The sequence below is a fragment of the Vitis riparia genome, chromosome 1, assembly GCF_004353265.1.
Source record: "Vitis riparia cultivar Riparia Gloire de Montpellier isolate 1030 chromosome 1, EGFV_Vit.rip_1.0, whole genome shotgun sequence".
In the NCBI taxonomy this organism is placed as follows: Eukaryota; Viridiplantae; Streptophyta; class Magnoliopsida; order Vitales; family Vitaceae; genus Vitis; species Vitis riparia.
The window spans coordinates 8,415,868-8,435,873 of NC_048431.1; the positions used below are offsets into that span (position 1 = coordinate 8,415,868).

At 35.1% G+C, this 20,006-nt stretch overlaps 2 protein-coding genes and 1 long non-coding RNA gene across 6 annotated transcripts; all 3 read right to left on the minus strand.

The window, feature by feature from the left end:
- Positions 1-2,998: 2,998 nt before the first annotated feature.
- LOC117922583 lies at positions 2,999-7,089 on the minus strand. Its single transcript, XR_004652508.1, has 2 exons — positions 6,321-7,089; positions 2,999-3,314 (listed from the first exon to the last, which is right to left on the minus strand). It is a non-coding gene; the product is annotated as an uncharacterized LOC117922583 (long non-coding RNA).
- A 2,411-nt stretch (positions 7,090-9,500) lies between these two features.
- LOC117922574 (pentatricopeptide repeat-containing protein At5g61370, mitochondrial) lies at positions 9,501-12,168 on the minus strand. 2 transcript variants are annotated; one of them, XM_034840731.1, is made up of 2 exons: positions 11,915-12,168; positions 9,501-11,494 (listed from the first exon to the last, which is right to left on the minus strand). In XM_034840731.1, exon 2 carries the CDS (start codon positions 11,373-11,375, stop codon positions 9,924-9,926), a length of 1,452 nt encoding a protein of 483 aa, XP_034696622.1. In that variant the 5' UTR covers positions 11,376-11,494; positions 11,915-12,168; the 3' UTR covers positions 9,501-9,923. The 2 variants fall into 2 exon arrangements, with proteins under 2 accessions (XP_034696622.1, XP_034696617.1); XM_034840726.1 differs by having other exon boundaries at positions 9,501-11,499.
- A 1,616-nt stretch (positions 12,169-13,784) lies between these two features.
- Positions 13,785-18,438, minus strand: LOC117912839 (proline-rich receptor-like protein kinase PERK12). 3 transcript variants are annotated; one of them, XM_034827603.1, is made up of 9 exons: positions 18,313-18,438; positions 17,166-18,139; positions 16,629-17,090; positions 16,458-16,544; positions 15,988-16,058; positions 15,795-15,871; positions 15,288-15,435; positions 14,761-14,922; positions 13,785-14,427 (listed from the first exon to the last, which is right to left on the minus strand). In XM_034827603.1, the coding sequence occupies exons 2-9, from the start codon at positions 18,082-18,084 to the stop codon at positions 14,176-14,178; spliced, it is 2,178 nt and encodes a 725-aa protein (XP_034683494.1). In that variant the 5' UTR covers positions 18,085-18,139; positions 18,313-18,438; the 3' UTR covers positions 13,785-14,175. The 3 variants fall into 3 exon arrangements, with proteins under 3 accessions (XP_034683494.1, XP_034683486.1, XP_034683476.1); XM_034827595.1 differs by having other exon boundaries at positions 17,166-18,177; XM_034827585.1 differs by having other exon boundaries at positions 17,166-18,438.
- Positions 18,439-20,006: the final 1,568 nt, after the last annotated feature.

Genomic DNA, 20,006 nt, shown 5'->3' on the forward strand with positions numbered 1-20,006 from the left:
GGTAAATAATTATAGTTAATCCATGATCATGGTAATGTCATTAAGTTGAAATTTGATATTTATTCTTATGATTTAGAAATATTAAGTGATCCTAGAAAAATGGATTTGTAACTCAAGGAATTAAGAAGTAATCTAGTTAGTTGATAGCAATTTTCAATTTAGATTATAGATATTAGTTCATAGGAACATCATATAATATATCGCAACTAAAGGAATGAATTATTCTTCATTGTAATTATCATACAATACCCTAGCACAGTTAATATTCTTTAGTGGAAGAAAGATCAATTATAGAACTTTTGAAATTTTGTGGGAGTCGGTTTATTTATGGGTCTGAGTAGTCCCCATGTTAACTACCTTTTTATGTGTGCAATATTTAATTAGAATAATTTAGAAGACTAGGGTGCACTATGGTCTTAGGTATGTCATAATTGTAGTCTTAGTTAAGGCTAGCTCATTAAAGACAAGTTCAGATCCATGACCTACTATCCATTACATTCAAGTTCCCTATGAACTAGTGTCCATAATCTAACAAGGTAGTGTTATCACCTATCAAGATTACCTCACAAATTCTTGAGTTACAGATTCCACTTATTATATGATCAACTGACATACTCTACCTCCAAATAGCATATGTCAAATTCCACTAAAAGAATTAATGCGATCATAAATTTCATGATCACATATCCTTTAAATCACCCAAAGGAACATATTGTCTCAATCCCATGAGATATCAGTGTCTCTATTGAAAATACTTTTTCTCACCAGCCTCCATCAACAGACTCAATCCATAGGGAAATATGACCACTTTAGGTTTCACCCATAGGTCAAAATCTCCTATTGATTTCAAGACAAACTTAATATCCTCTTAAGATTGAGAATCCATGAAGTATAGTAGTTTGGTAAATCATGATAATTGATAGTTTTACGTCATGATTCACCTTAGGTCCTGTCCAATGTGCATCACATATACTAGTGCACTCACTATAAGAAACTCATCCTGATGGTCAAGACAAGTCATCCATCAAAGTAGGATGTAGTGCACTATAGTCTCTACTGAATTGACCAAATCCATGAATTGAATGTGGACAACTCATCTACTTACAAGAAACTCATGACTTATATCTTTTATGCAACTCTTAATACACCTAAGTCATATACAATGTAAGAGATATTGGTTGAATGCTCAAATCAATGTCAATGCGTAAAAAGGATAGCACAGGGATAGTCAAGTCTAACTTTTTTACACCATGTCTTGCTTTTAGAGGCTCAATCCCAACATAAACAACACTATTGGAGATACTTTTTGGAGTTGCCCCTGATTCCTTCATCTCTTTCTTTGTCTTCCACTTTGTTCTTGGTAATCTTCCACATAGTCTTACATACTTAAAGAAAAGATACTCTTGTAGTCTTTAAAGCAAGAAAAAGTGATAGATCAACCCTTCATCGAGCATATCAACTTGTAGATGCAAGTCTAGGCAAGCTTTTCTTAAAACCCTAAATATAAGGATGCATGCAATATTGTTATCGTTTGCTATGTTTTTTTTTATTAGATTCCAATATAAACCCCTCCCATAAGTTACAAACAAAGAAGGAAGTTTGCGCTTTATGACCTTCCTCACTGAGAGGGCCCATTGGTCAAGATTAGATTTTTTGTTCCATCGATCATATGAAAATTCAATCAATACTTTACTTGAATATTTATTTTGAACCCAAAAACTAGGTTTAGAATTAAATAGTATCCCTTCTTGTCTTCTATCAACCCTTGTATTTATGGGATCCATAGTTTTAAAAGGCTCAAGGCGCACCAAGGCACAAAGTAGTCCTGGAGCCTGAGGCGCAAGGCGCATCTAAGGCGCGGGCTTTAGTGAAGTGAGGCGCACCCTTTATTTTTCTCCTATTTTCCCCCTATTTTTCTTTTTCTTTTTCTTTTTCTTCTTCACTTCTCCAGCACGGAAGAGGCTAGGGCAAAGAATGGCAGTGGTCTCGGGTTGAGAAAGCCAGAAAAGGGGGCTGGATGGGAGGAGCAGGCCAAAACGGCGTCGTTTTGGCCTGTTTTTTTTTTAAAAGAACGGGGTCCAAAACGGCATCGTTTTGGGCCCAGCAAATAAAAAAAAAAAATTAGGGCTCCCACGGCCCCGCCTCCTCTCTGCAACTCGACGGCAGGAGGGAGAAGAAGAAGAAGAAGAAGAAGAAGAAGAAGAAGGAGAAGGAGAAGGAGGAATGCGTACCTGGTCGGAACCTCGAAGGCGACTCAGGCGACCGCCTCGCGCCTTGCCAGAGGCGAGCGCCTTGCGCGCTTAAGTGGCGCCTTCGTGATGGGGCGTCGCCTCCCTTCAGGCGAGACGCCGGAGGGTGGCGTCGAGCCGCCCCGAGCCTAGGCACGCCTTTCAAAACTATGATGGGATCAAATAAGATCATTACTAATTAATTCCTCATATGCTAAGCATTAATAATATTAAGAAGCATCCAATAAACTAGAATCAAGACAAAAGCAAGATAAGATCTTTAAAAAATTCTAGGTATCAAATCTAAAACATTTTCATACATTAAAAACATGTCACCATCAAGACACAAAACAATCCTAAAATTAAGCCTAAAATACCCTTCTTTAGTTAAAGAAATTAGCTACTAAAACATCACATCATTACATCCATGTTGACAATTGCAAAATAGCTATAAAGTTTAAATAAAAATTTAAAATGTATTCAATCTAAATTAAAACTTGGAAAAGATTAGATCTTTAACAATGAAATCATGCATAAACATGGAAAACAAAGATACTGAAAGTGCTAAGGCAAATGAAACTGAATGAAGAATGAAAAATTTGCTGAAAACTCTAAAAGCTTAAATGGGAATAAATGTTATTGAAAATTTGAACTGAAATTTTTGAGATTGTATGCGTCCAAAGCTCCTAAAGAGATGACTGAAAGACCTCTAAATCAGCCCCAAAATGTCACTTAAATTTGGTTAAAATTGACTCTAAAGTCCCAACACATGGCAAAATTGCAAGCATCAATTAGGCTTAATTTAGCCCCAAATGTGAACCAACTAAATTTGGGCTTTAGGAAATCTGCATGAGGTTCATCTACAAAGTGTAAGGTTAACAAATTTTGCACTAATGTTTGTCCAGTGAGGCAACCCCAATGGAAATCATATTGCGAAACCTAAAAGAGATATTTTAAGCTTTATTCTACTCAATGTTTGCTCAAGGTGGGTCCATGAATGCAAGGTGAGCAGATTAGCATTTTCCTTGCTTCTTTATCTTTTCATGACTCCATAGACATGTGACTTTCCAAGTATCTTATTTTATCCTACAAAATATCACCAAAAAGCATAGAAAATATTAGAAAGTAGAAAGCAAATAATTAAAGAATAACATAAATTTAAGCTAATAAGAACCAAAAATGCTTTGAAAGGCTTTGAAATATAAGGAGTGGGAAGCATTTTTTTAGTGTTAACAATCAACTTCTTCTCGAGACTATTGGTTGGAACTCTCCATGGCTGTAGATACATGTTCAAAGAATGCTTAGCATCATTTTCAATCCCTACCTATGGGCTCTTCACTAGAAATGATCAAGGCAACAATACCCTATGTAGCTTATATTAGACAACATAGACTCCACCAATGATATGGTCACACCATTGGGAGGGGTGTGGCGTTGGGAAAGGGCATGGTTGGGGCTATTCTTCACCACTTTTATATTGGGATTTCGTTTAATCATTTCTTTTTCTATTCTCCAATACTATTATTCTAAACTCTCTTTTTTTCTCTTAACCATAGCTATCTCTACATCTGCAACCCAAGTACCAAGAATTGGTTGGGTATCTAATTCTCCTTATCCTTTTAAGTCCTCTTCTTTTTCTCAAATGTGGTTTTTCACTTTTACTAGTTAGCATAGCATCCTAGCAATCGAACATGTACCTTCCTTGAATCAAAACAAAATTATATGCTTGTTTATACATAATCTTAAAAATTAAATGTATAGTATTAGCAATGAAGTGTTCAGCATAAGAAATAGTACGCATGTAGACTCTGTAGGGATACTTGGATCTCTCCGTTCCTTATACCCAAATTAGGTTAGGTGCATGCAAAACTTTTCTAGGCTTTTCTAAATCCTATGCATAGCATAAACAAGCATAATTTTAAACAACGGATTTAGATATTAATGCTAGAAAACATTATCTTTGATTTGGACGTTCCTAAATCGATTCCTTTTGATAAAAAGTATATTTATAGTTGCAGAAAGTCTTGTAAACCCACAATCTTCTAACCAATGGCTCTCAACAATCAACCAATGAGGGGAAAGAGAGGATGAAGGCTATGACTCTCTCTTTCTTTAGAGGTGGAAGATGAAGTTATGAAAACCTCAACCCCAGATTCCTAACTTAGCTTAAGTGACTCAAGTCTATTGTAGGCTTGAGTCACTTAATCTAACCAAAAATGAGTTTTAATTAATTAATTAACCTCATAGGGTCATCTAATTAATCGGATAGCCCAATCCTGAAACTTTGTTCACTTACCCTTGTGCAACCTTACATAATTATCAAAACTCTCTCATACACAAAAGTGGACCTAAGGCTAATCCAAACCCCATAAACCGTATCAAGGTATATAAGTTCGAGCAGAGACCACTAGGACCATAAGATAGTACTAGAACCCTTAGAATCTAAATCTGAAGTTGATTCAACATTTGACTATAGAAAATTAACTACACTCTAGTACCCTATGTAGATAACAATGAGACATTATGTGCTCAGATTCGTGACCTACTATCCATGGCGTTCAATCTCCCCATGAACTAGTGTCTATAGTCTAATAAGGTGAAAGTTATCAACCTTTCAAAACTACCTTTATTATCCTTGAGTTACAAATCCTCTTATTGTGTATTCAACTAACATGTCTTAACTCTCTAAAAGTCTATGTCAAATTCCACTTAAATAACTATTATGATTATGACTTATATGAATACACTTCCTTAAGACCACCTAAGGGGACACCCTATCTCAATCGTATGAAATATCATGGTGTCTCTATTGAGAATACTAATTGTTTCATCAATACTAACCCAATCCATGGAGAATGCTAAAGTTACTGCTAATTTTAGTACAAGTTCAATATTCTCTCAATGTTGAAACACAACACAATGAAGTGGTTTGGTGTAGTTATGATAACTTGATAATCTTATGTCATGACTCACTGTGTAGGTCATTTCCAATGTGTATCCATATACACTAGTGCATTCACCATAAAAAACTCATATTGATGGCCTCAATCATCCCTCCAATTAGGAGGTAATGCACTACAAGCTCTAATGAGTTTACTAGACTCATAAACTAGTTATGAATAAGTGATCTATTTAAAAGAAACTCATGACTTGGATCTTCCATACAACTCCTAATGCACCCAAGTGACGCACAATGTAAGAGAAACAGGTCAAAATGTTTACAAGGTATAATGCATGGAATTATGATAAATAAAAGTGAAAATTAATTAATAAATAATAAATTTCAAACGTCTATTATATCATGTTATGCTTTTAAAGGTTCTATTTTAATAGACTTTGGTGCTTGGAAGTTGATAAGAACTACCCTTGTTTAGTTTCATTAACAAGTCATGCTTTTAATAGGGGAGTTATTTATTGGCTAACAATACATTAAGATCTTCATAACCAAAACAAGCACATTCTCTTCTTAGATTTGGAAACGCCTGTAGCATTCCACCACCATCATCATAAACATTTCCATATACATAATCTTGAGGATCAGGAACAAATCTCCATGATTTAGTTTTCATATCTAAAAAGAGAACATGTTTGTTTTGGTTATAAGAGTTTGATCTACAATCTAGTAATAATCAATTGCCCTACTAGAAGCATGACTTGTCTACAAAACTAAACAAGGGAAATTTCCTATTTACCTCTAGGCAACAAAGTGTACCACACATAATTTCAAGATTATGTATAAATAAGCATAGAATTTTGTTTTAATTCAAAGAAGGTGTGTGTTCAATTGCTAGAATATTATACTAACTAGTAAAAGTGAAATACCAATTTAAGGAAAAGAATTTGAGGACTTGAAAAAGTAAGGAAATTTGGATACCACAATAATTCTTAGGCAATTGGATTGTAGAAGTGGAAAAAGTCATGATTAAGAGAAAAAAAAAAAAAAATGAGTTCGCAGTAAACATACAAGACAATAGAAAAAGAAGTTAGTAAAAAATTCCCTTATGAAGTGGTTAAGAATAGCTCCAACCATGCTCGTAATGGTGACATATACCTAGTGGAGTATGTCTAAGGTAAGCCAACATAGGGTGTTACCTCGAGCGTTGTTGGTGAAGTGTCTGCCAGTAGAGATTGTAAATGATACTAAGTCATTCTCTACACACCCATCGACAACCATGGAGAAGTCTAATGACTAGACTTGATAAGAAGTTGATCCTCACATTCCTATATAGATTTCTACTAGCAATGATCTTTTGCACATTGGATCCCTTTTTTTCTTTTTTCTCTTCTTTTGTCTTGTTGTTTGTTGTAAAGGATCAAAGATTGTACAAATACCTAATTCTGAGCAACGAGACCTACAATGCCATATTATATACTCATAAACTTTACTAACCCCAATTTTGTTCCATTTAAGGTAATTTTTATTACTATACATGGACAACAATTACAACAAAAATGAAAGTACATTTTGATGGTAAAATGAGTTGTTAGATAGTTTAGTACCCTAATTTGATTCTTGTTAAGGTAATGTTTATCACTATATATTGACAATTATTATAATAGAAATGAAGATATGTTTTAATAGTAAAATAAAAAATAATAGCAATAATATTTTTCTTTTTCTAAAGTATAAAATTATGAAATTTTGAGAATTATTTTAACATGAGACATTTTTAATCATCTGGCTCTAACTCCACTTTTTTCACAATTCTGGTTCCTAGTGTTTAGACAAGACAAGATGAAGAAGAAACCGCCAATTAGTTTTTCTACGATGTTTTTCCTTTTTTCTTTTATTGTTTCTAACTCTCTTTTTCTTTTTTCTTTTTTTCTTTTTTTTTTTCTGGCTTCTTCACGAAGATTTCTTCTGATTTTGAAGTTTTTCTTTTCTTTTCTTTTCTTTTTTTATTTAATGGGGTTTTCTTTTTATTGAACTACAAATTTTCCTAAAAGCTTAAGCTTGCAGGATTTAAGTTCAATACGCATATCATGCTCCTTAATATCCTCCCCCATGTGCGGCCCCATACCCACACGTGGAGAGATCCCATAGAATTGCAAATTAGGGAGAGAGATACCAAAAGAATTGCAAATTAAGGGGGAGAGATACCAAAGATTGGAAAGAGGGTAAGAAGAAACAACACCCCCAATTTTATGTTAGCTCAAGACAAGTGAGAGTTGGGTATGTTTTTAGCAACCTCAAGCATTGAAGTGTCATGTTGGTAAAGATAAATGCTAGAAGACCAACAACACATGGTCTACTTCATCAACAAGATGTTTTTACTTTTTAGATGTTGAAGCTCATTATTTAAGATTTTTTAAAAAAAATTCTACTCTTCCACCTAAAACTAAAAAGCTTTAACCCTATTTTCAATGTCACGTCATCGATATTTTGACTAAGCAACTGATTCATACCATTATCCACAATCCAAATCCCTCAGGTTGTCTTGTCAAATGGGTTAAGTCATATACATTCTTAAAACGACAAGTGCTAGTTGACTTCAACGTGGAATTAGCCTCAACCAATAAAACATCCATAGATGCACTAATTGGAAAAGCTAATTGCCCAGGGTGGTGGTCTCTCAACATACAAATGCCTCTTCTCATTATTTGATGAGCTCACTCCTTAGTTGTTGACATACATAACTAGTTCTTTCAAATTTCTCACAAACATCAAATGTAGTAAAGAGCTTTTTGGAAAGGAGTGAAAGTGTCAGATTTGATTCTTGACTTGTCTTGCTTTGACTCCCTAATTGTTGATCTAAGAATAATATTGGTGAATTCTCCATATTAGAAGGGCTACCAGCTTGTATTTCTTGGATTTGAGCTTCTAAAGAATCAACCCTCTCCATAATCATATAAATGAAATCATTTCATTGTCAATTTATCAATTTTCTCCTTAAACTCCAACCGCTTCACGATGTCATAGTACTACCCATAGGCTTTTATACCAAAGTAGATGTAGTATCTTAAAATTTCCAACACTAGAGAAGATTTTTCCTTGTTGTATGATGAGATAAAAAAAGACTTAAAAATCTTTTTTTTAAAAAAAAAAAAAAAAAAAAAGAACAAAGAAAAGATAGATCATTGACAATTTTATCAAGGTTTCTAGGCAATCACACTTAAGGAGGACAATCACACCTTAAGAAGTTTGATAACTACTATATTCTCAATAAATTCTTTTTGTTAAGATTGAAAGACTATATAGGCTTTCACAGACTCAAGAAATTTCTTTTCCTAATTAAATTAGAAACTAAAACAAATAGAAATTTGACTAAAAGAATAACTATTAAACCATTTTTAATAAAATAGGAAAATAGACTCCAACTAAAACTATGAGACACTAAAACTATTAAATTTACTTTTCTAAATATTTTACCTTTTTCTTTCATAATTCTTCATAGGGTGCTTTATGTGTTGTTCCCCATCAGATAGACAACTATTAATACTCCATTTGGCCCTTGGAAGGATTTAAGGAAAATGTGAAGGAAAGAAAACAATATGGAAAATTTAAACTCAACAAATTTTTCTTACATGTTTCGCCAAATTTATTTTTCTTTTCTTTCTTCTAGATAAAGAATAAAGAACTTGAAATTTATAAATCTTTAAATAATTTTAATCCTATATTATTTTCCTTCATACTTTGCATGGTAAATCAAGCAAAGAATTTGAAATTCATTTATACATTTTTTCTTTCCCCAACTATTTTTCATGATTGAATCTGGAAATTTTACAAATAAAACAGTTTTCATGTTGCAAGCTAAAGCCTCTAAAAGCAAATTTTCATAATCAACAAAACAATAAACAAATGGAAAAAAATATAGTTGATATTCCTCTGAATCATTCATAAGGAATGACATTGTGAAAGGTAGAAAAAATAATTCTTTACCTTCTCTGACGACAAGAGGCCTTTCCAGGGCAAGTAAATCTGTAACAGTCTCATTATAAACCTCTAAAAAGAGAGGTGAACCATGCAATTTCCATCACAGCTCCTTTGCCTGATCTTGGTGAAGAGACCTTCCAATAGATTTACAGCCTGTGAAGCAAATGCACAGATATCAATTCATCAAATATTCAGAGAAGATGGTGGTTCAATGCAACAATACAGTCCAACCAAAATCCAAAAAGAACCAGCAGAATCCCCTCAAAGGTAGCACCTCATTGAAAATTTTCAGCTAGTAAGTTCGAAAAATAAAAAATACAGATGTGTGAATGATAAAAATAGAATAAAGCATGATCTACAAGATTAGTCAAACAACTATTAGCAAGCAGCAACTCTCATGAGCGAAACAATATTGGCAATGTCATATCCTGGTCTTTTACATTTCAAAACTAAAAAAGTAGTAGTGTAATTAGCCAGAAAGCAATCCAGTCTGCTTAGAAACCCATGTTTCTTGTTTTACAATATATCAATATGCCCAGAGATGGACAAACAGTACATGAGGATGAGGAGTCATAAGCAGTCCAGGAAAGAATAGAATAACAAATACATACTGGGTATTCAGATATTAAATTGTTCAATGATGTGTGAACTACTTCTGGTTTACAATAAAACCATGATAATAACTTAGTAACTAACCAACAAAGATAAAGTACAATCTTGACAACATTAATGAATAGCCATCCACAGGTTTCTTTGCAGTCTTATAAAGGGGAAAATTAATGGTCCAAAAGAGCTTCTATGGACAAGATATGACTTTCCAGTTAAGATGGTGCAGCACTTTTCTTTTTGTTTTTATTCTTCTTATTCTTATTTCCATTTCTGACAGCTTTCGCTTCTTGCACAAGAGTTCTGGACATGGTGCAGACTTCCTCATCCTTCCTTGCTGGCTTAAACACCTTAGTGATTGAAGGGTCCAACACTTCACTCGAGCAATGCAGCAGAACACCCACCCTGGTTGCCTCATCCCAAAGCTCCCTACCTTTTCCAAAGTCGCCTGATCTACAAAGCTTCGGAATAAGCACATCATATACTGGTCCATAACCACCCAATGAGCTTCTCTTCATTCGCTCGAACATCTCAAGAGCATAATTCACCCTCTCAACCCCACAGAGAACACCAATTAAATCATAATAAAACTTCCGATCCGGAACCAATCCCTCTTCAATCATTTCATCTACTATCTGGTTACCTTTCCCAAATCTCCCTGTCAAATATAGTACTCTTGCAACAAGATAATAGCTGACCCAATCAGGAGAACAACCCAACCTCTTCATCAAGTCAAGTATTCGACAGGATTCCTTAACTCTTCTAGTCCTACCTAAACAGGAGAGCAATATGTTGTAACTAATTGAGGTTGGGGTTATCCTATTGGATCTCATCTCCATCATCACATTTAATGCTTCGGGTACAAGACCTGAAGGATTAGATTTAAGATTTCGCTCACAAAGGCATCTAAGGAATGTGTTATAGCAAAATAAATCTGGCATAATGCCAACTGACTTCATCTCTTTGAGAATTCTTCGTGCTTCTTTCACATTCTTCTGCTCAGACCATCCGTAGAAAAGACTCCTATAAATGCAAGGCTTTACCCCCAAAATCTTATCCTTATGGTGTCTAACAACTCCTTCTGCTCTTCTGGCATGACCTTTAGAGCAAAGGGCATTAACAATTGCAGTAACTGTAACGCTATCATAGGAACACTTGAATTTGTCCAGGTTCTTGAAAAGACCCAAAGCATCATCTTCTCTCCCCAGACCGACCAATGTCTCAGCTACAATACCAAAAGTCTGAGCCTTCATCTCTCTACCCTCGTTACTGAGATCTGAAACCAAAATATCAATTGCCTTGAGGTCTTTCTTCTCCGCAAACACCTGAATTGCGTAATTAAAATCATCATCTTCCAATTTACAATTGAACTTCTTAGAAGACCACAAGAAGAACCTAAGAAGCCTTCTAGTGGGTGCCTCGTTTTTGCAAGTGTCAAGAATCTGGCTAATGAGAGATGACGTGAAAGAAGCATCAAGCCGATCAAGACTTGCTTCCAAATCATCTAAACTGCCGACTCCATTTGAAACAACATTGCAAAGCTCCTGCAGGACCGGCGATGGGCCCAGTGGCACCGTAGAGAAGAGAGCCAAGGGAAGGCGTCTTGGATTCTGAGTATTGATACTTTGCAGTGTGAAGCTTTTCCATTTTGATTTCAGTAACCACATGGTGTTCTTCTTCAAGGAAATTCATCAAACAGGTTTTCAACCATGGGAAATAGCTTCTAGAATAACAAACCCTTTCCTTCATCCAATCTGATTTTTATTTCAAAAACCTTCTACTACGTCTGCTCTGCATTAAACAACACAAGAAACCCATTTACAATTATAAAATCATGATGAACAAAAAGGATTGAACAATTGTGCATATTGCAAGTACGTCCACGCAAACCCTAACCATTGAGGAATTCTTCAAGAACAAAAAACCGTTCCCAGCCTTCAAATTCAAAAATTAACTGATCCCAGTACAACAAAGCAGTCCACAATTTAACAATCAAGAGGAACCTAAATATACTTCTCAACTCCGTACCGTTAAGCATATTTATCGTTTAAGATCCTAGCACAACATAACATGATCGATTAAAAAATTGCCAGATGATAAATGAATCTCCAAATATCAATCTGAAATTATAAAGTTAGAACCAAAAGAAAGCCAAAAAAAAAAAAAGAATTCGAATTCGTCTATCAGACTCTGTTTCGTGTCTAACCTCCATGAAGAAGACCATCAGTTCGTGGAAAGCTCGGAGAAGAACACAAGAATCACCATTAGAGGATTACGCTCACCGTGAAAAACAAGAACCCACTTCCACTACTGTAAGATATCGATTTTCGCAGGATGCCGAAAGGGAGAATATCCGATTGGCCTGCCCGGAACAGAAGAACAGAATACTAAAACGGTGTCGTTTCAGTTGACGTAAGTCGCTTTAAAGAATTGCGTCGTATCAAAATAGAGAAGTTTATACAAACACCAAGATAATTGAATTTAATGTGTCTTTCCATGATATATATATATATATGAAAGCCTATTGAACCCAAAAGAATAATATCTAAATGGAAGGTTACATCCAGAGATGAATGAAGGTGTATCATCAATAAATTATGGGAACCTTTGAAATGCCAAAATAAGCATTCTTGGCCCCATTAAAACCATTTGAGCAAAGAAATGGTGCATGAAGTGTTCGATTTTTTTTTTTCTATTCATAATTATATTTGTATAATAAGTATGAAATTCCCGGTTCAATCAACAATGAATATATATATATATATATATATTCAATGAATCTTGTATATAAAACACTAAAATTATTAAGGGAAAGTTAAAAGGATTTTTTTCATTTCCATGAACATGGAGTTACAACATTGCTAAGTAATAAGTAGTAATCAATGACATAAGTTGTTATAGCAAATTTCACAGACATTCAATGGTAAGGTCTTGAACATTTTCAAGGTTAAGGTATGGTTTGTAGAAAATGCTATAAACTATCAACATGGATTAGATGTTAAATTATGAAGTTTAAATCGATCTTGTTGCGCTATATGGAGGATGATGGAGGATTGAGCTCTTATTTATTGAATGATGAGTTAATGCTATTATATTATAATTTTCTTGTGATTTAAGGTTTCATTAGCGAGAATTATATATGTAGCGGAGTAGAACTTTCACCATCATCACTTTGCATCCTCATTTAATTGGTGGACTCTTGAATATTAATAGGCTCCTTGAATGTAGGGATTATATTGCTCATCAAATCATATTAAAACCTCTTATCTTTCTTTATTCCCTACTCACATGTGATCAAATTAACATTACGGGCTTAGAGATAGTTCCACATCCCTTGGAAATTCATTTTGTCCATTTTGTTTTTACATTGCATACAAGGTATTGCTTTGGTGGTGTAATATGGAGATATCAATAAAATCACCTTTTTTTTTTTTTTTCCTATTTTACAAGGAGTGATTGATTGAAACCCCATGTAAACCACAACTAGCTTGTTTCCAATTTTAGACCTAATTTTTCATGGATAAATCAACTCTTGCTTTTCTTCTCCATGTCATACCAATTTATTTATTCTAGAAGGCAAAGGAGGAGTTTCCAGTAAAGAAATTGATAGATCCATTGATTCAGTTAATAGGTTAGAACGATGTGTGATAAATCAATTTAATGATTTAATATTATTTAAGCACATAATTTAAGTCAACCTTTCTTTTTTTGCCCTTCTTCTAACTTTTTTCCAAATGAAGAGCTAATAGAGTTACACTTTCTTACTACATTGCTTTCTATTTATAAATAAAAGTAAATATGATTTAAAATCAATGAAGATGAATATTCGTTAAAAATAATAAAGATAAATGCATCAATTTAATGATTTAAAATAAATTTAATTTAACTTTATCAAACAACTTTAATATTTAAAGTAAAACAATTAGTAAATAAACTTTAAATTAACAACTCAAAAAGAATTTAATTTAAAATCAATTAAAATTATTAAATAATAAGTATTAAATTTTATTAAACATCTTAATAAGAGAAAAGAGATAATACACAAAAAAATATATAAAGAGAATAACAGGAGATAGTATCTTAATTCCAAAAAAATGAAGGGTCCTATTGTGATGAAGAAATAATGCAAGACAATGGAAGTAACATGTAAGCTCAAATTGGAATGAAGTCAATCACTTGATCACAATTGGAAGCCCCTTACAAGCATTCAGACAAAACTGCAATTGCCTTTACTTTGAATAAAACAGGCACTTTACAAGCTCCCCCACAATCTGCATATCATTAAGAATGCACCATGACTTCACAAAAGAAAGCTTTATACACAGTCAAGCAAATGCATTCACTTATATGTTTTTTCTTTGTGGGGCAGTGAGGGGGTAGATCCCAGAAAATTTTCCCATGTCTAAATGTCAGAAAATTCACCTCCAGAGTCATTGGGCCTCACCAGATCGATCTCGCTGCTCGCAACTATTTGCCATTCATGGCTTGGGTTTCTGACTCAGTTAAGGTACTTGAAGTTGGGGCTCCAAGAGACACTTCTTTCGATTGGTATTCCCCACTGTACATGTCATATTCTGAGCTGTCATCACCAAGTGCCATCCTCCTAAATCTTTGAATGTCCTGATTGTACTGCCCAGAATCATAAATGGTGCTCTGACCATATTTCACTCCATTGGTGAGATCAGTCGATTCGCCTTCACTGTCCAATGCTCTTACCACCTGGAAGAGAGGACATGGAATTGTGTTCAAATCTGAAGGCAGTGAAAAAAGGGGCTGCTATATAGTTATAAGCAAACAGCAAAGGAGAATAAGTTCATGATATAAACAGAAAAGGAGAAAAAGGGGAAAAACCAAACAAGAAGAAGAACAAGCACACAGTATCTACTTCACTCAGTATGCTTACAGTTTTAGCATATAATGTTGGGGAATTCTTTTTCTCCTATACAGTACTTCTCATTGAGAATCTGATTTGCTTCAATTTGCTTTGCGAATAATGAACACATTACTAAAATAAGAATGAACCAAGGATATATCAACGACTATTTAAATCACCTTTGCCATGCGGGGCCGCTTTGGAGCAGAATGACGAACACAGGCAGCAGCTGTCTCAATCATTCTAAACATCTCGCTCTCCACGTACCTGTGTTCCAGCCTTGGATCTATTAATTCACTGACATCACCAGTTTCAAGAGCATGAATGAGGAGCGGGCGAGCCTGCCAAAATCATGACAGCAAATTCTTCAAATGGAATCTAGTCTGTCAAAAATATTGAGCTACAAGCCACAGATTCTGTTTCTAAAGAGCTCCAAGCTTAGGAGGGGTATAAAATCTAGGAAATTCTGGTTCTAAGTAGATAGTTCCTGATCATATAACAACGCCCCAGTGTTTTTTCTTGTCAAATAGAACATGGATCCAAGTTCCTTGATAATGAAGTGGCAAACTATAGGCGATATGAAAAGGCATAGGAGACAAACAAATCACAAGGTTATAATGAAACAAGAATGATTAAACAGCATGAGACAAGAATGATCCATGGCACTGAATGTGCAGCTGTGGTACTGAAATGGATGTATACTCACCCATTCAACCAAACTCTCATCTCCCAAAGGTTGAGTTGGATCAACACTTTTACGCCCTGTTATAAGCTCTAAAAGTACCACCCCGAATGAGAATACATCAGATCTATCAGTCAATTTCCCACTTGATGCATACTCTGGTGCCATATACCTGACAGCCAAACTGGACATTAGTATGACAATCACCAGAGATGCATTTAGGAGAACAGTTTGGAAATGTTGAATTGCAGGTATTAGAAATGGATTAATGGACCCCACACAGAAATGGCAGCTTATGATAAAAGCTTGTATCTTAATCTTTCCATTATTTGCTAAGTGTCTACCAGCTCTTTCTTACTTTCCATTATTTCCCCTTTTCTTGTCTGAAAACTCAAGCAGACCCGTTAATTTGAAGATGTGTTAGAGACATTTGACATGTATGATATAGTTGTACTAGGGCTTTGCTTAATGCAAAACCTTATAAGCTCCAAATCAAAATGAAGCTTAAGATTCCATACAATCCAAACTCACCCAAAAGTTCCCATGACTCGAGTTGATACATGGGTATTATTGTCATTTGATGGTTTGGCAAGCCCAAAGTCTGCAACCTGTGATTGAAGCAAGATGAAATCAGAATCTAGGATACAATATTCAAGTAGGCCATATCTTTACTACTATGACCAGTGGAAGAATTCAAACACCCAGATAAAAGCCATATGCATACCTGCGCTTCAAAATCATCATCCAACAGAATGTTTGCTGACTTGATGTCCCTATGAATAATTTTTGGATTACCTACAAACAGATTGCAAAAGATGAAGTAATCGGATAATTAAACATCTACATACCAATTAACTTGAAGATGAAGAAGTTTAGAAATAAATGGTCTGGATCCATCTACTCATGGAAGATGGATATATGGTTTAGAAATAAATTGGGGACCTATCAATACCTGTTGTATGCACGTATTAGATTGGTATATTAGCAAGTTTGTTCTTTTTTAGTTTTGATTTTTCGTTAGGGTCTTTCCTGGTTCTGACTTCAGTATGAAAGGAAAAGTAAAAGTTCCTCTGGTTTCCTATAATGATTTCTATTTAGGTTCTATGTGCCATGCAAGAGATGAGCGAGGACAGAGCAATCTCGACTAATGAAAATGCATTATAAAAAATAAATAAATAAATAAATAAGACTTACAGTCTTCATGTAGATATGCCAAACCACGAGCAGATCCTATGGCAATCTTGAGTCTTTTCGTCCAGTCCAATACAGGCAACTCTTTACCTGACAGCACAAATCAATTTCAAACTAAGAATCACGATGAGGACGTTATATTTGATGGGGAAGCAAAAGCAAATTTCACTACACCATGCAAATGATGTTCAAGTGTCTTGTTTGGAAGGAATTCATAGAGGAGTAATCTTTGATTCTCAGCTATAGAATATCCCACCAAAGAGACCAAATGCCGATGATGAACACGACTAATAATCTCAACTTCAGCTCTGAACTCCCGTTCGCCCTGTCCACTGCCTGCCTTGAGCTGCTTAACGGCCACCACTCTCCCATCTGGCAGCCAACCTTTGTAAACATATCCAAACCCACCCTCACCAATGATATTTTGACGAGAAAATCCATTGGTTATTTCCATCAACTCTTCATAGGTGAAAAGGGACTTAGCACCGCCTATGACACCTGATTCTGGTCCCCCAGGGTAGTACATTTGCCCTCCTTGACTCCCATAGTTGTTTCCATTTCCATGTTGAGAAAGTGAGTGTTGTGAACCATAAGGAGCTGACATCCCCATAGGTTGCTGTCCATAGTAATGCCCATCTGCAGAAGGAAAATAAGCTGTTAAAATGATAAGATACCAAGCAATGTGAAAGCTCAAAAGCAGATAGGATTTACTTGATTTCACAGAGTAGCTTGCAGTTGGTGGATTGTATTTTGCAGGAATGACCCCTGAATGCTTCTTCTTCCGTCGAGAGACCACAAAAAAGATGGCAACCAGTGCAAGGATGACCACTCCAGCTACTGTCACACCGACAACGACAACAGGGCCAGTCTGAGAACTCGTACTTGATCCCGATCCCGATGATTGGCTAGATTTCTCTGGACTGGATGTTCGGGAAGGAGTGGATGAACTTGGAACCCGATCTGATGGTGGAGGAGGGGGGACATGTGAAGTGGTTGGCGTTGGAGGACTCGTATCAGTTGATGGAGTGGGATTAGGAGTTGAAGGAGTAGGAGTAGGAGTTGATGGTGGTGGTGGAGTACTAGGCAAATTAGGAGGAGGGATGGCAATGGGAGGAGAGAGTGACAATGGAGGGGAGATGATTTGCGCTGGAGGAGCTGGCAAGGCCTCAGCAGGAGGGGGAGGAGAAGGAGATGTAGGAGGGGTTGGGGAAGGAGGAGGTGCAGTTTGAGTAGGGGTGGGAGGAGGTGAAAGAGCGATAGCGGCAGGTGGTGGCGATGTTGGTGGTGGTGGGGGTGAAGAGTTTGAATGTGATGGTGGTGGAGGTTTGGGAGGGCCTGAACCGGAGGACAGTGGAGGTGGAGGTGGAGGTGAAGGCGAAGGTGGTGGCGGAATAGGAGGCGGTGACTCGGATTTGGGAGGGGGTGGTGAGGGCGGTGATGTGTTTGAATCAGGTGGTGGGGATGAATCGGAGGGTGGAGGGGGTGAAGTTTTGGATGTAGGTGGAGGTGCCGAAGGAGAATCATCATCAGGTGGAGGAGGTGGTGAGGTTGATGATTTTGGTGGAGGAGACGAGGAGTCCTCCGGAGGAGACTCAGGTAAAGAACCCGGCGACTCCGCCGAGTCCGACATTCTACTTGCTTTGAAATTCGAGGAGGGTGCTCCTCACAATCTTAGTTTGTTCATCCTATATCGATCAACTTTGTAACCAAACAACAAAAATGTCTACATAAAAAGTAGTAAAAACACAAGAATCCAATTGATGTAGTTTTTGTTTTACAACGACTATGAAATCAAAATCAAAGTGGGAGATGAATGAGGAAAAGAGGAGGATGGAGGAGAATGTGAAGAGATTGGAACCTGTTTTGAATGCATGAAAATGGGAGGTTGTGATGCAATTGCAGAATCTGCGAGAGCTATAAAGCCTGGGGATTCCCAACAACGTCCCTGACCCTGCACCACTCCCACGAAAAGCTTTTGGGCATGTCTTCCTCTCTAACCAACTGCACCAAAACCCCTATAATTTCTGCAAGTTTTGTTTTTGTCTTTTTCCCTTCTCTCTTTGTTAGATTTCTATTTGTGTATTTGTGGCCGTTGCTCTTCGCCCCTTCCTTGAATTTCGGCTTGCCGCGCAATGATATTGATACCATGCTGACTGCGCAGTATCTCTCCTCGTGGACTGGTACGAAATCAAAAGGCCCATTGTCTTAACTTTCTGACGGGCCTTTCTTGTTTTGATCATTCAAATTACACGATGGAAGAAGACAACTTCAAAGTCACTCATTATTTATATCAGATGTTAAATATAGTTTATATTTTTATATCAGATGTTAAATATAGTTTATATTTTTATAAATATTATTATTTATATGTAGATAATTCCAATCTCTCTTTTCAAGTTGAAAGGAAACTTTGGTGTTTATTTGCTTGCATTAACTTGCTGCCAAAGCTATGATTTCTCCTCAAAATTCATGATTATAAAATTAAACTTTAAAAAATTAAATTAAATTATAATAGTGAAAAAAAAAATTGGTTCCCTGCTCACACCTCAGTATCACCGAGGCATTATAATTATCCATCGTTTTTTCTTCTTTTTTATATATCTTTTTTAGTATTTTATTAACTTGGTGGTGTTTTTTTTAATGGAAAAAGTTAAAATATTTATTTTTTTATTCAATTAAAAGTGACATATTGATATCAATCAATATAAATAAATTGAATATATTGATAATAATTTCACTTTAATTATATTAGTTGATATTAATAGATTACTTTTAATTGAATGGAAAAAACCTAAGGTGATATTCATTTTATTTTTACTTAATTTTAAAATGGAACTTAAAACTAAATAATGTTTAATAGTATTAAGTATTAGATTATTTATTTTTGTAATATTTTATTTTTATTAAACATTAAAAAGTAAAGAATATTAGCATGTTAATTTTTCCATTAAAAAATTACAAAATATTTTTGTTTTTTCTATTCAATAAAAAATTTATAATAAATCATAAAAAAATAGAGAAAAAAAAAACAACAACAACACAAAATCTGAAAACAAATTGTTTTCCGTAAAAAGTTAAAAAACAAATACTCTATGATATTTTGACTTTTTATATTTAATAAAAAAACAAATGAATACAATGGAATTGGAAATTCAATAAAAAAAATATTGTCTTATTATTCAACACAAAAGTAATTTTTTATTGTTATATTTTTTTAATAAAAAATATTTTTTATTGGGCACAAATTGGTTTTGAAATAAGATGGGTGAATACTAAATTCAAAAGTAGGAAATAGAATTTCAATATCACATGCACACTTACGCCTACTTTTTTATTTTAGGAAATAAATTCCAAAGCAAGGCTGGAAAATTCTAAAGTCTTCTAAGAAAGAATAATAGAAAGAGAAAAGAATAAAAGAAAAAGAAGCAAAAAAGGCCCAATGGTCCAGCCAATAAGCAGATGTTCTTTAGTATTTACGATTCTATACGTATAAGGTAACAATAAGAGATGACTTGCTTTCAAAGTAAGCAAGACGCCAGGGACCGACCCCGT

What these genes read in the sequence shown, in the direction of transcription:
- LOC117912839 (XM_034827603.1), bottom strand. Translation starts at nt 18,084, where the DNA reads ATGTCGGACTCGGCGGAGTCGCCGGGTTCTTTACCTGAGTCTCCTCCG. An exon ending in AAGCTACTCTGTGAAATCAA is followed by an intron (nt 17,091 to 17,165) that starts GTAAATCCTATC and finishes TTCCTTCTGCAG; the next exon opens with ATGGGCATTACTATGGACAG. An exon ending in ATGAGAGTTTGGTTGAATGG is followed by an intron (nt 14,923 to 15,287) that starts GTGAGTATACAT and finishes TGATTTTGGCAG; the next exon opens with GCTCGCCCGCTCCTCATTCA.
- LOC117922574 (XM_034840731.1), bottom strand. Translation starts at nt 11,375, where the DNA reads ATGTGGTTACTGAAATCAAAATGGAAAAGCTTCACACTGCAAAGTATC.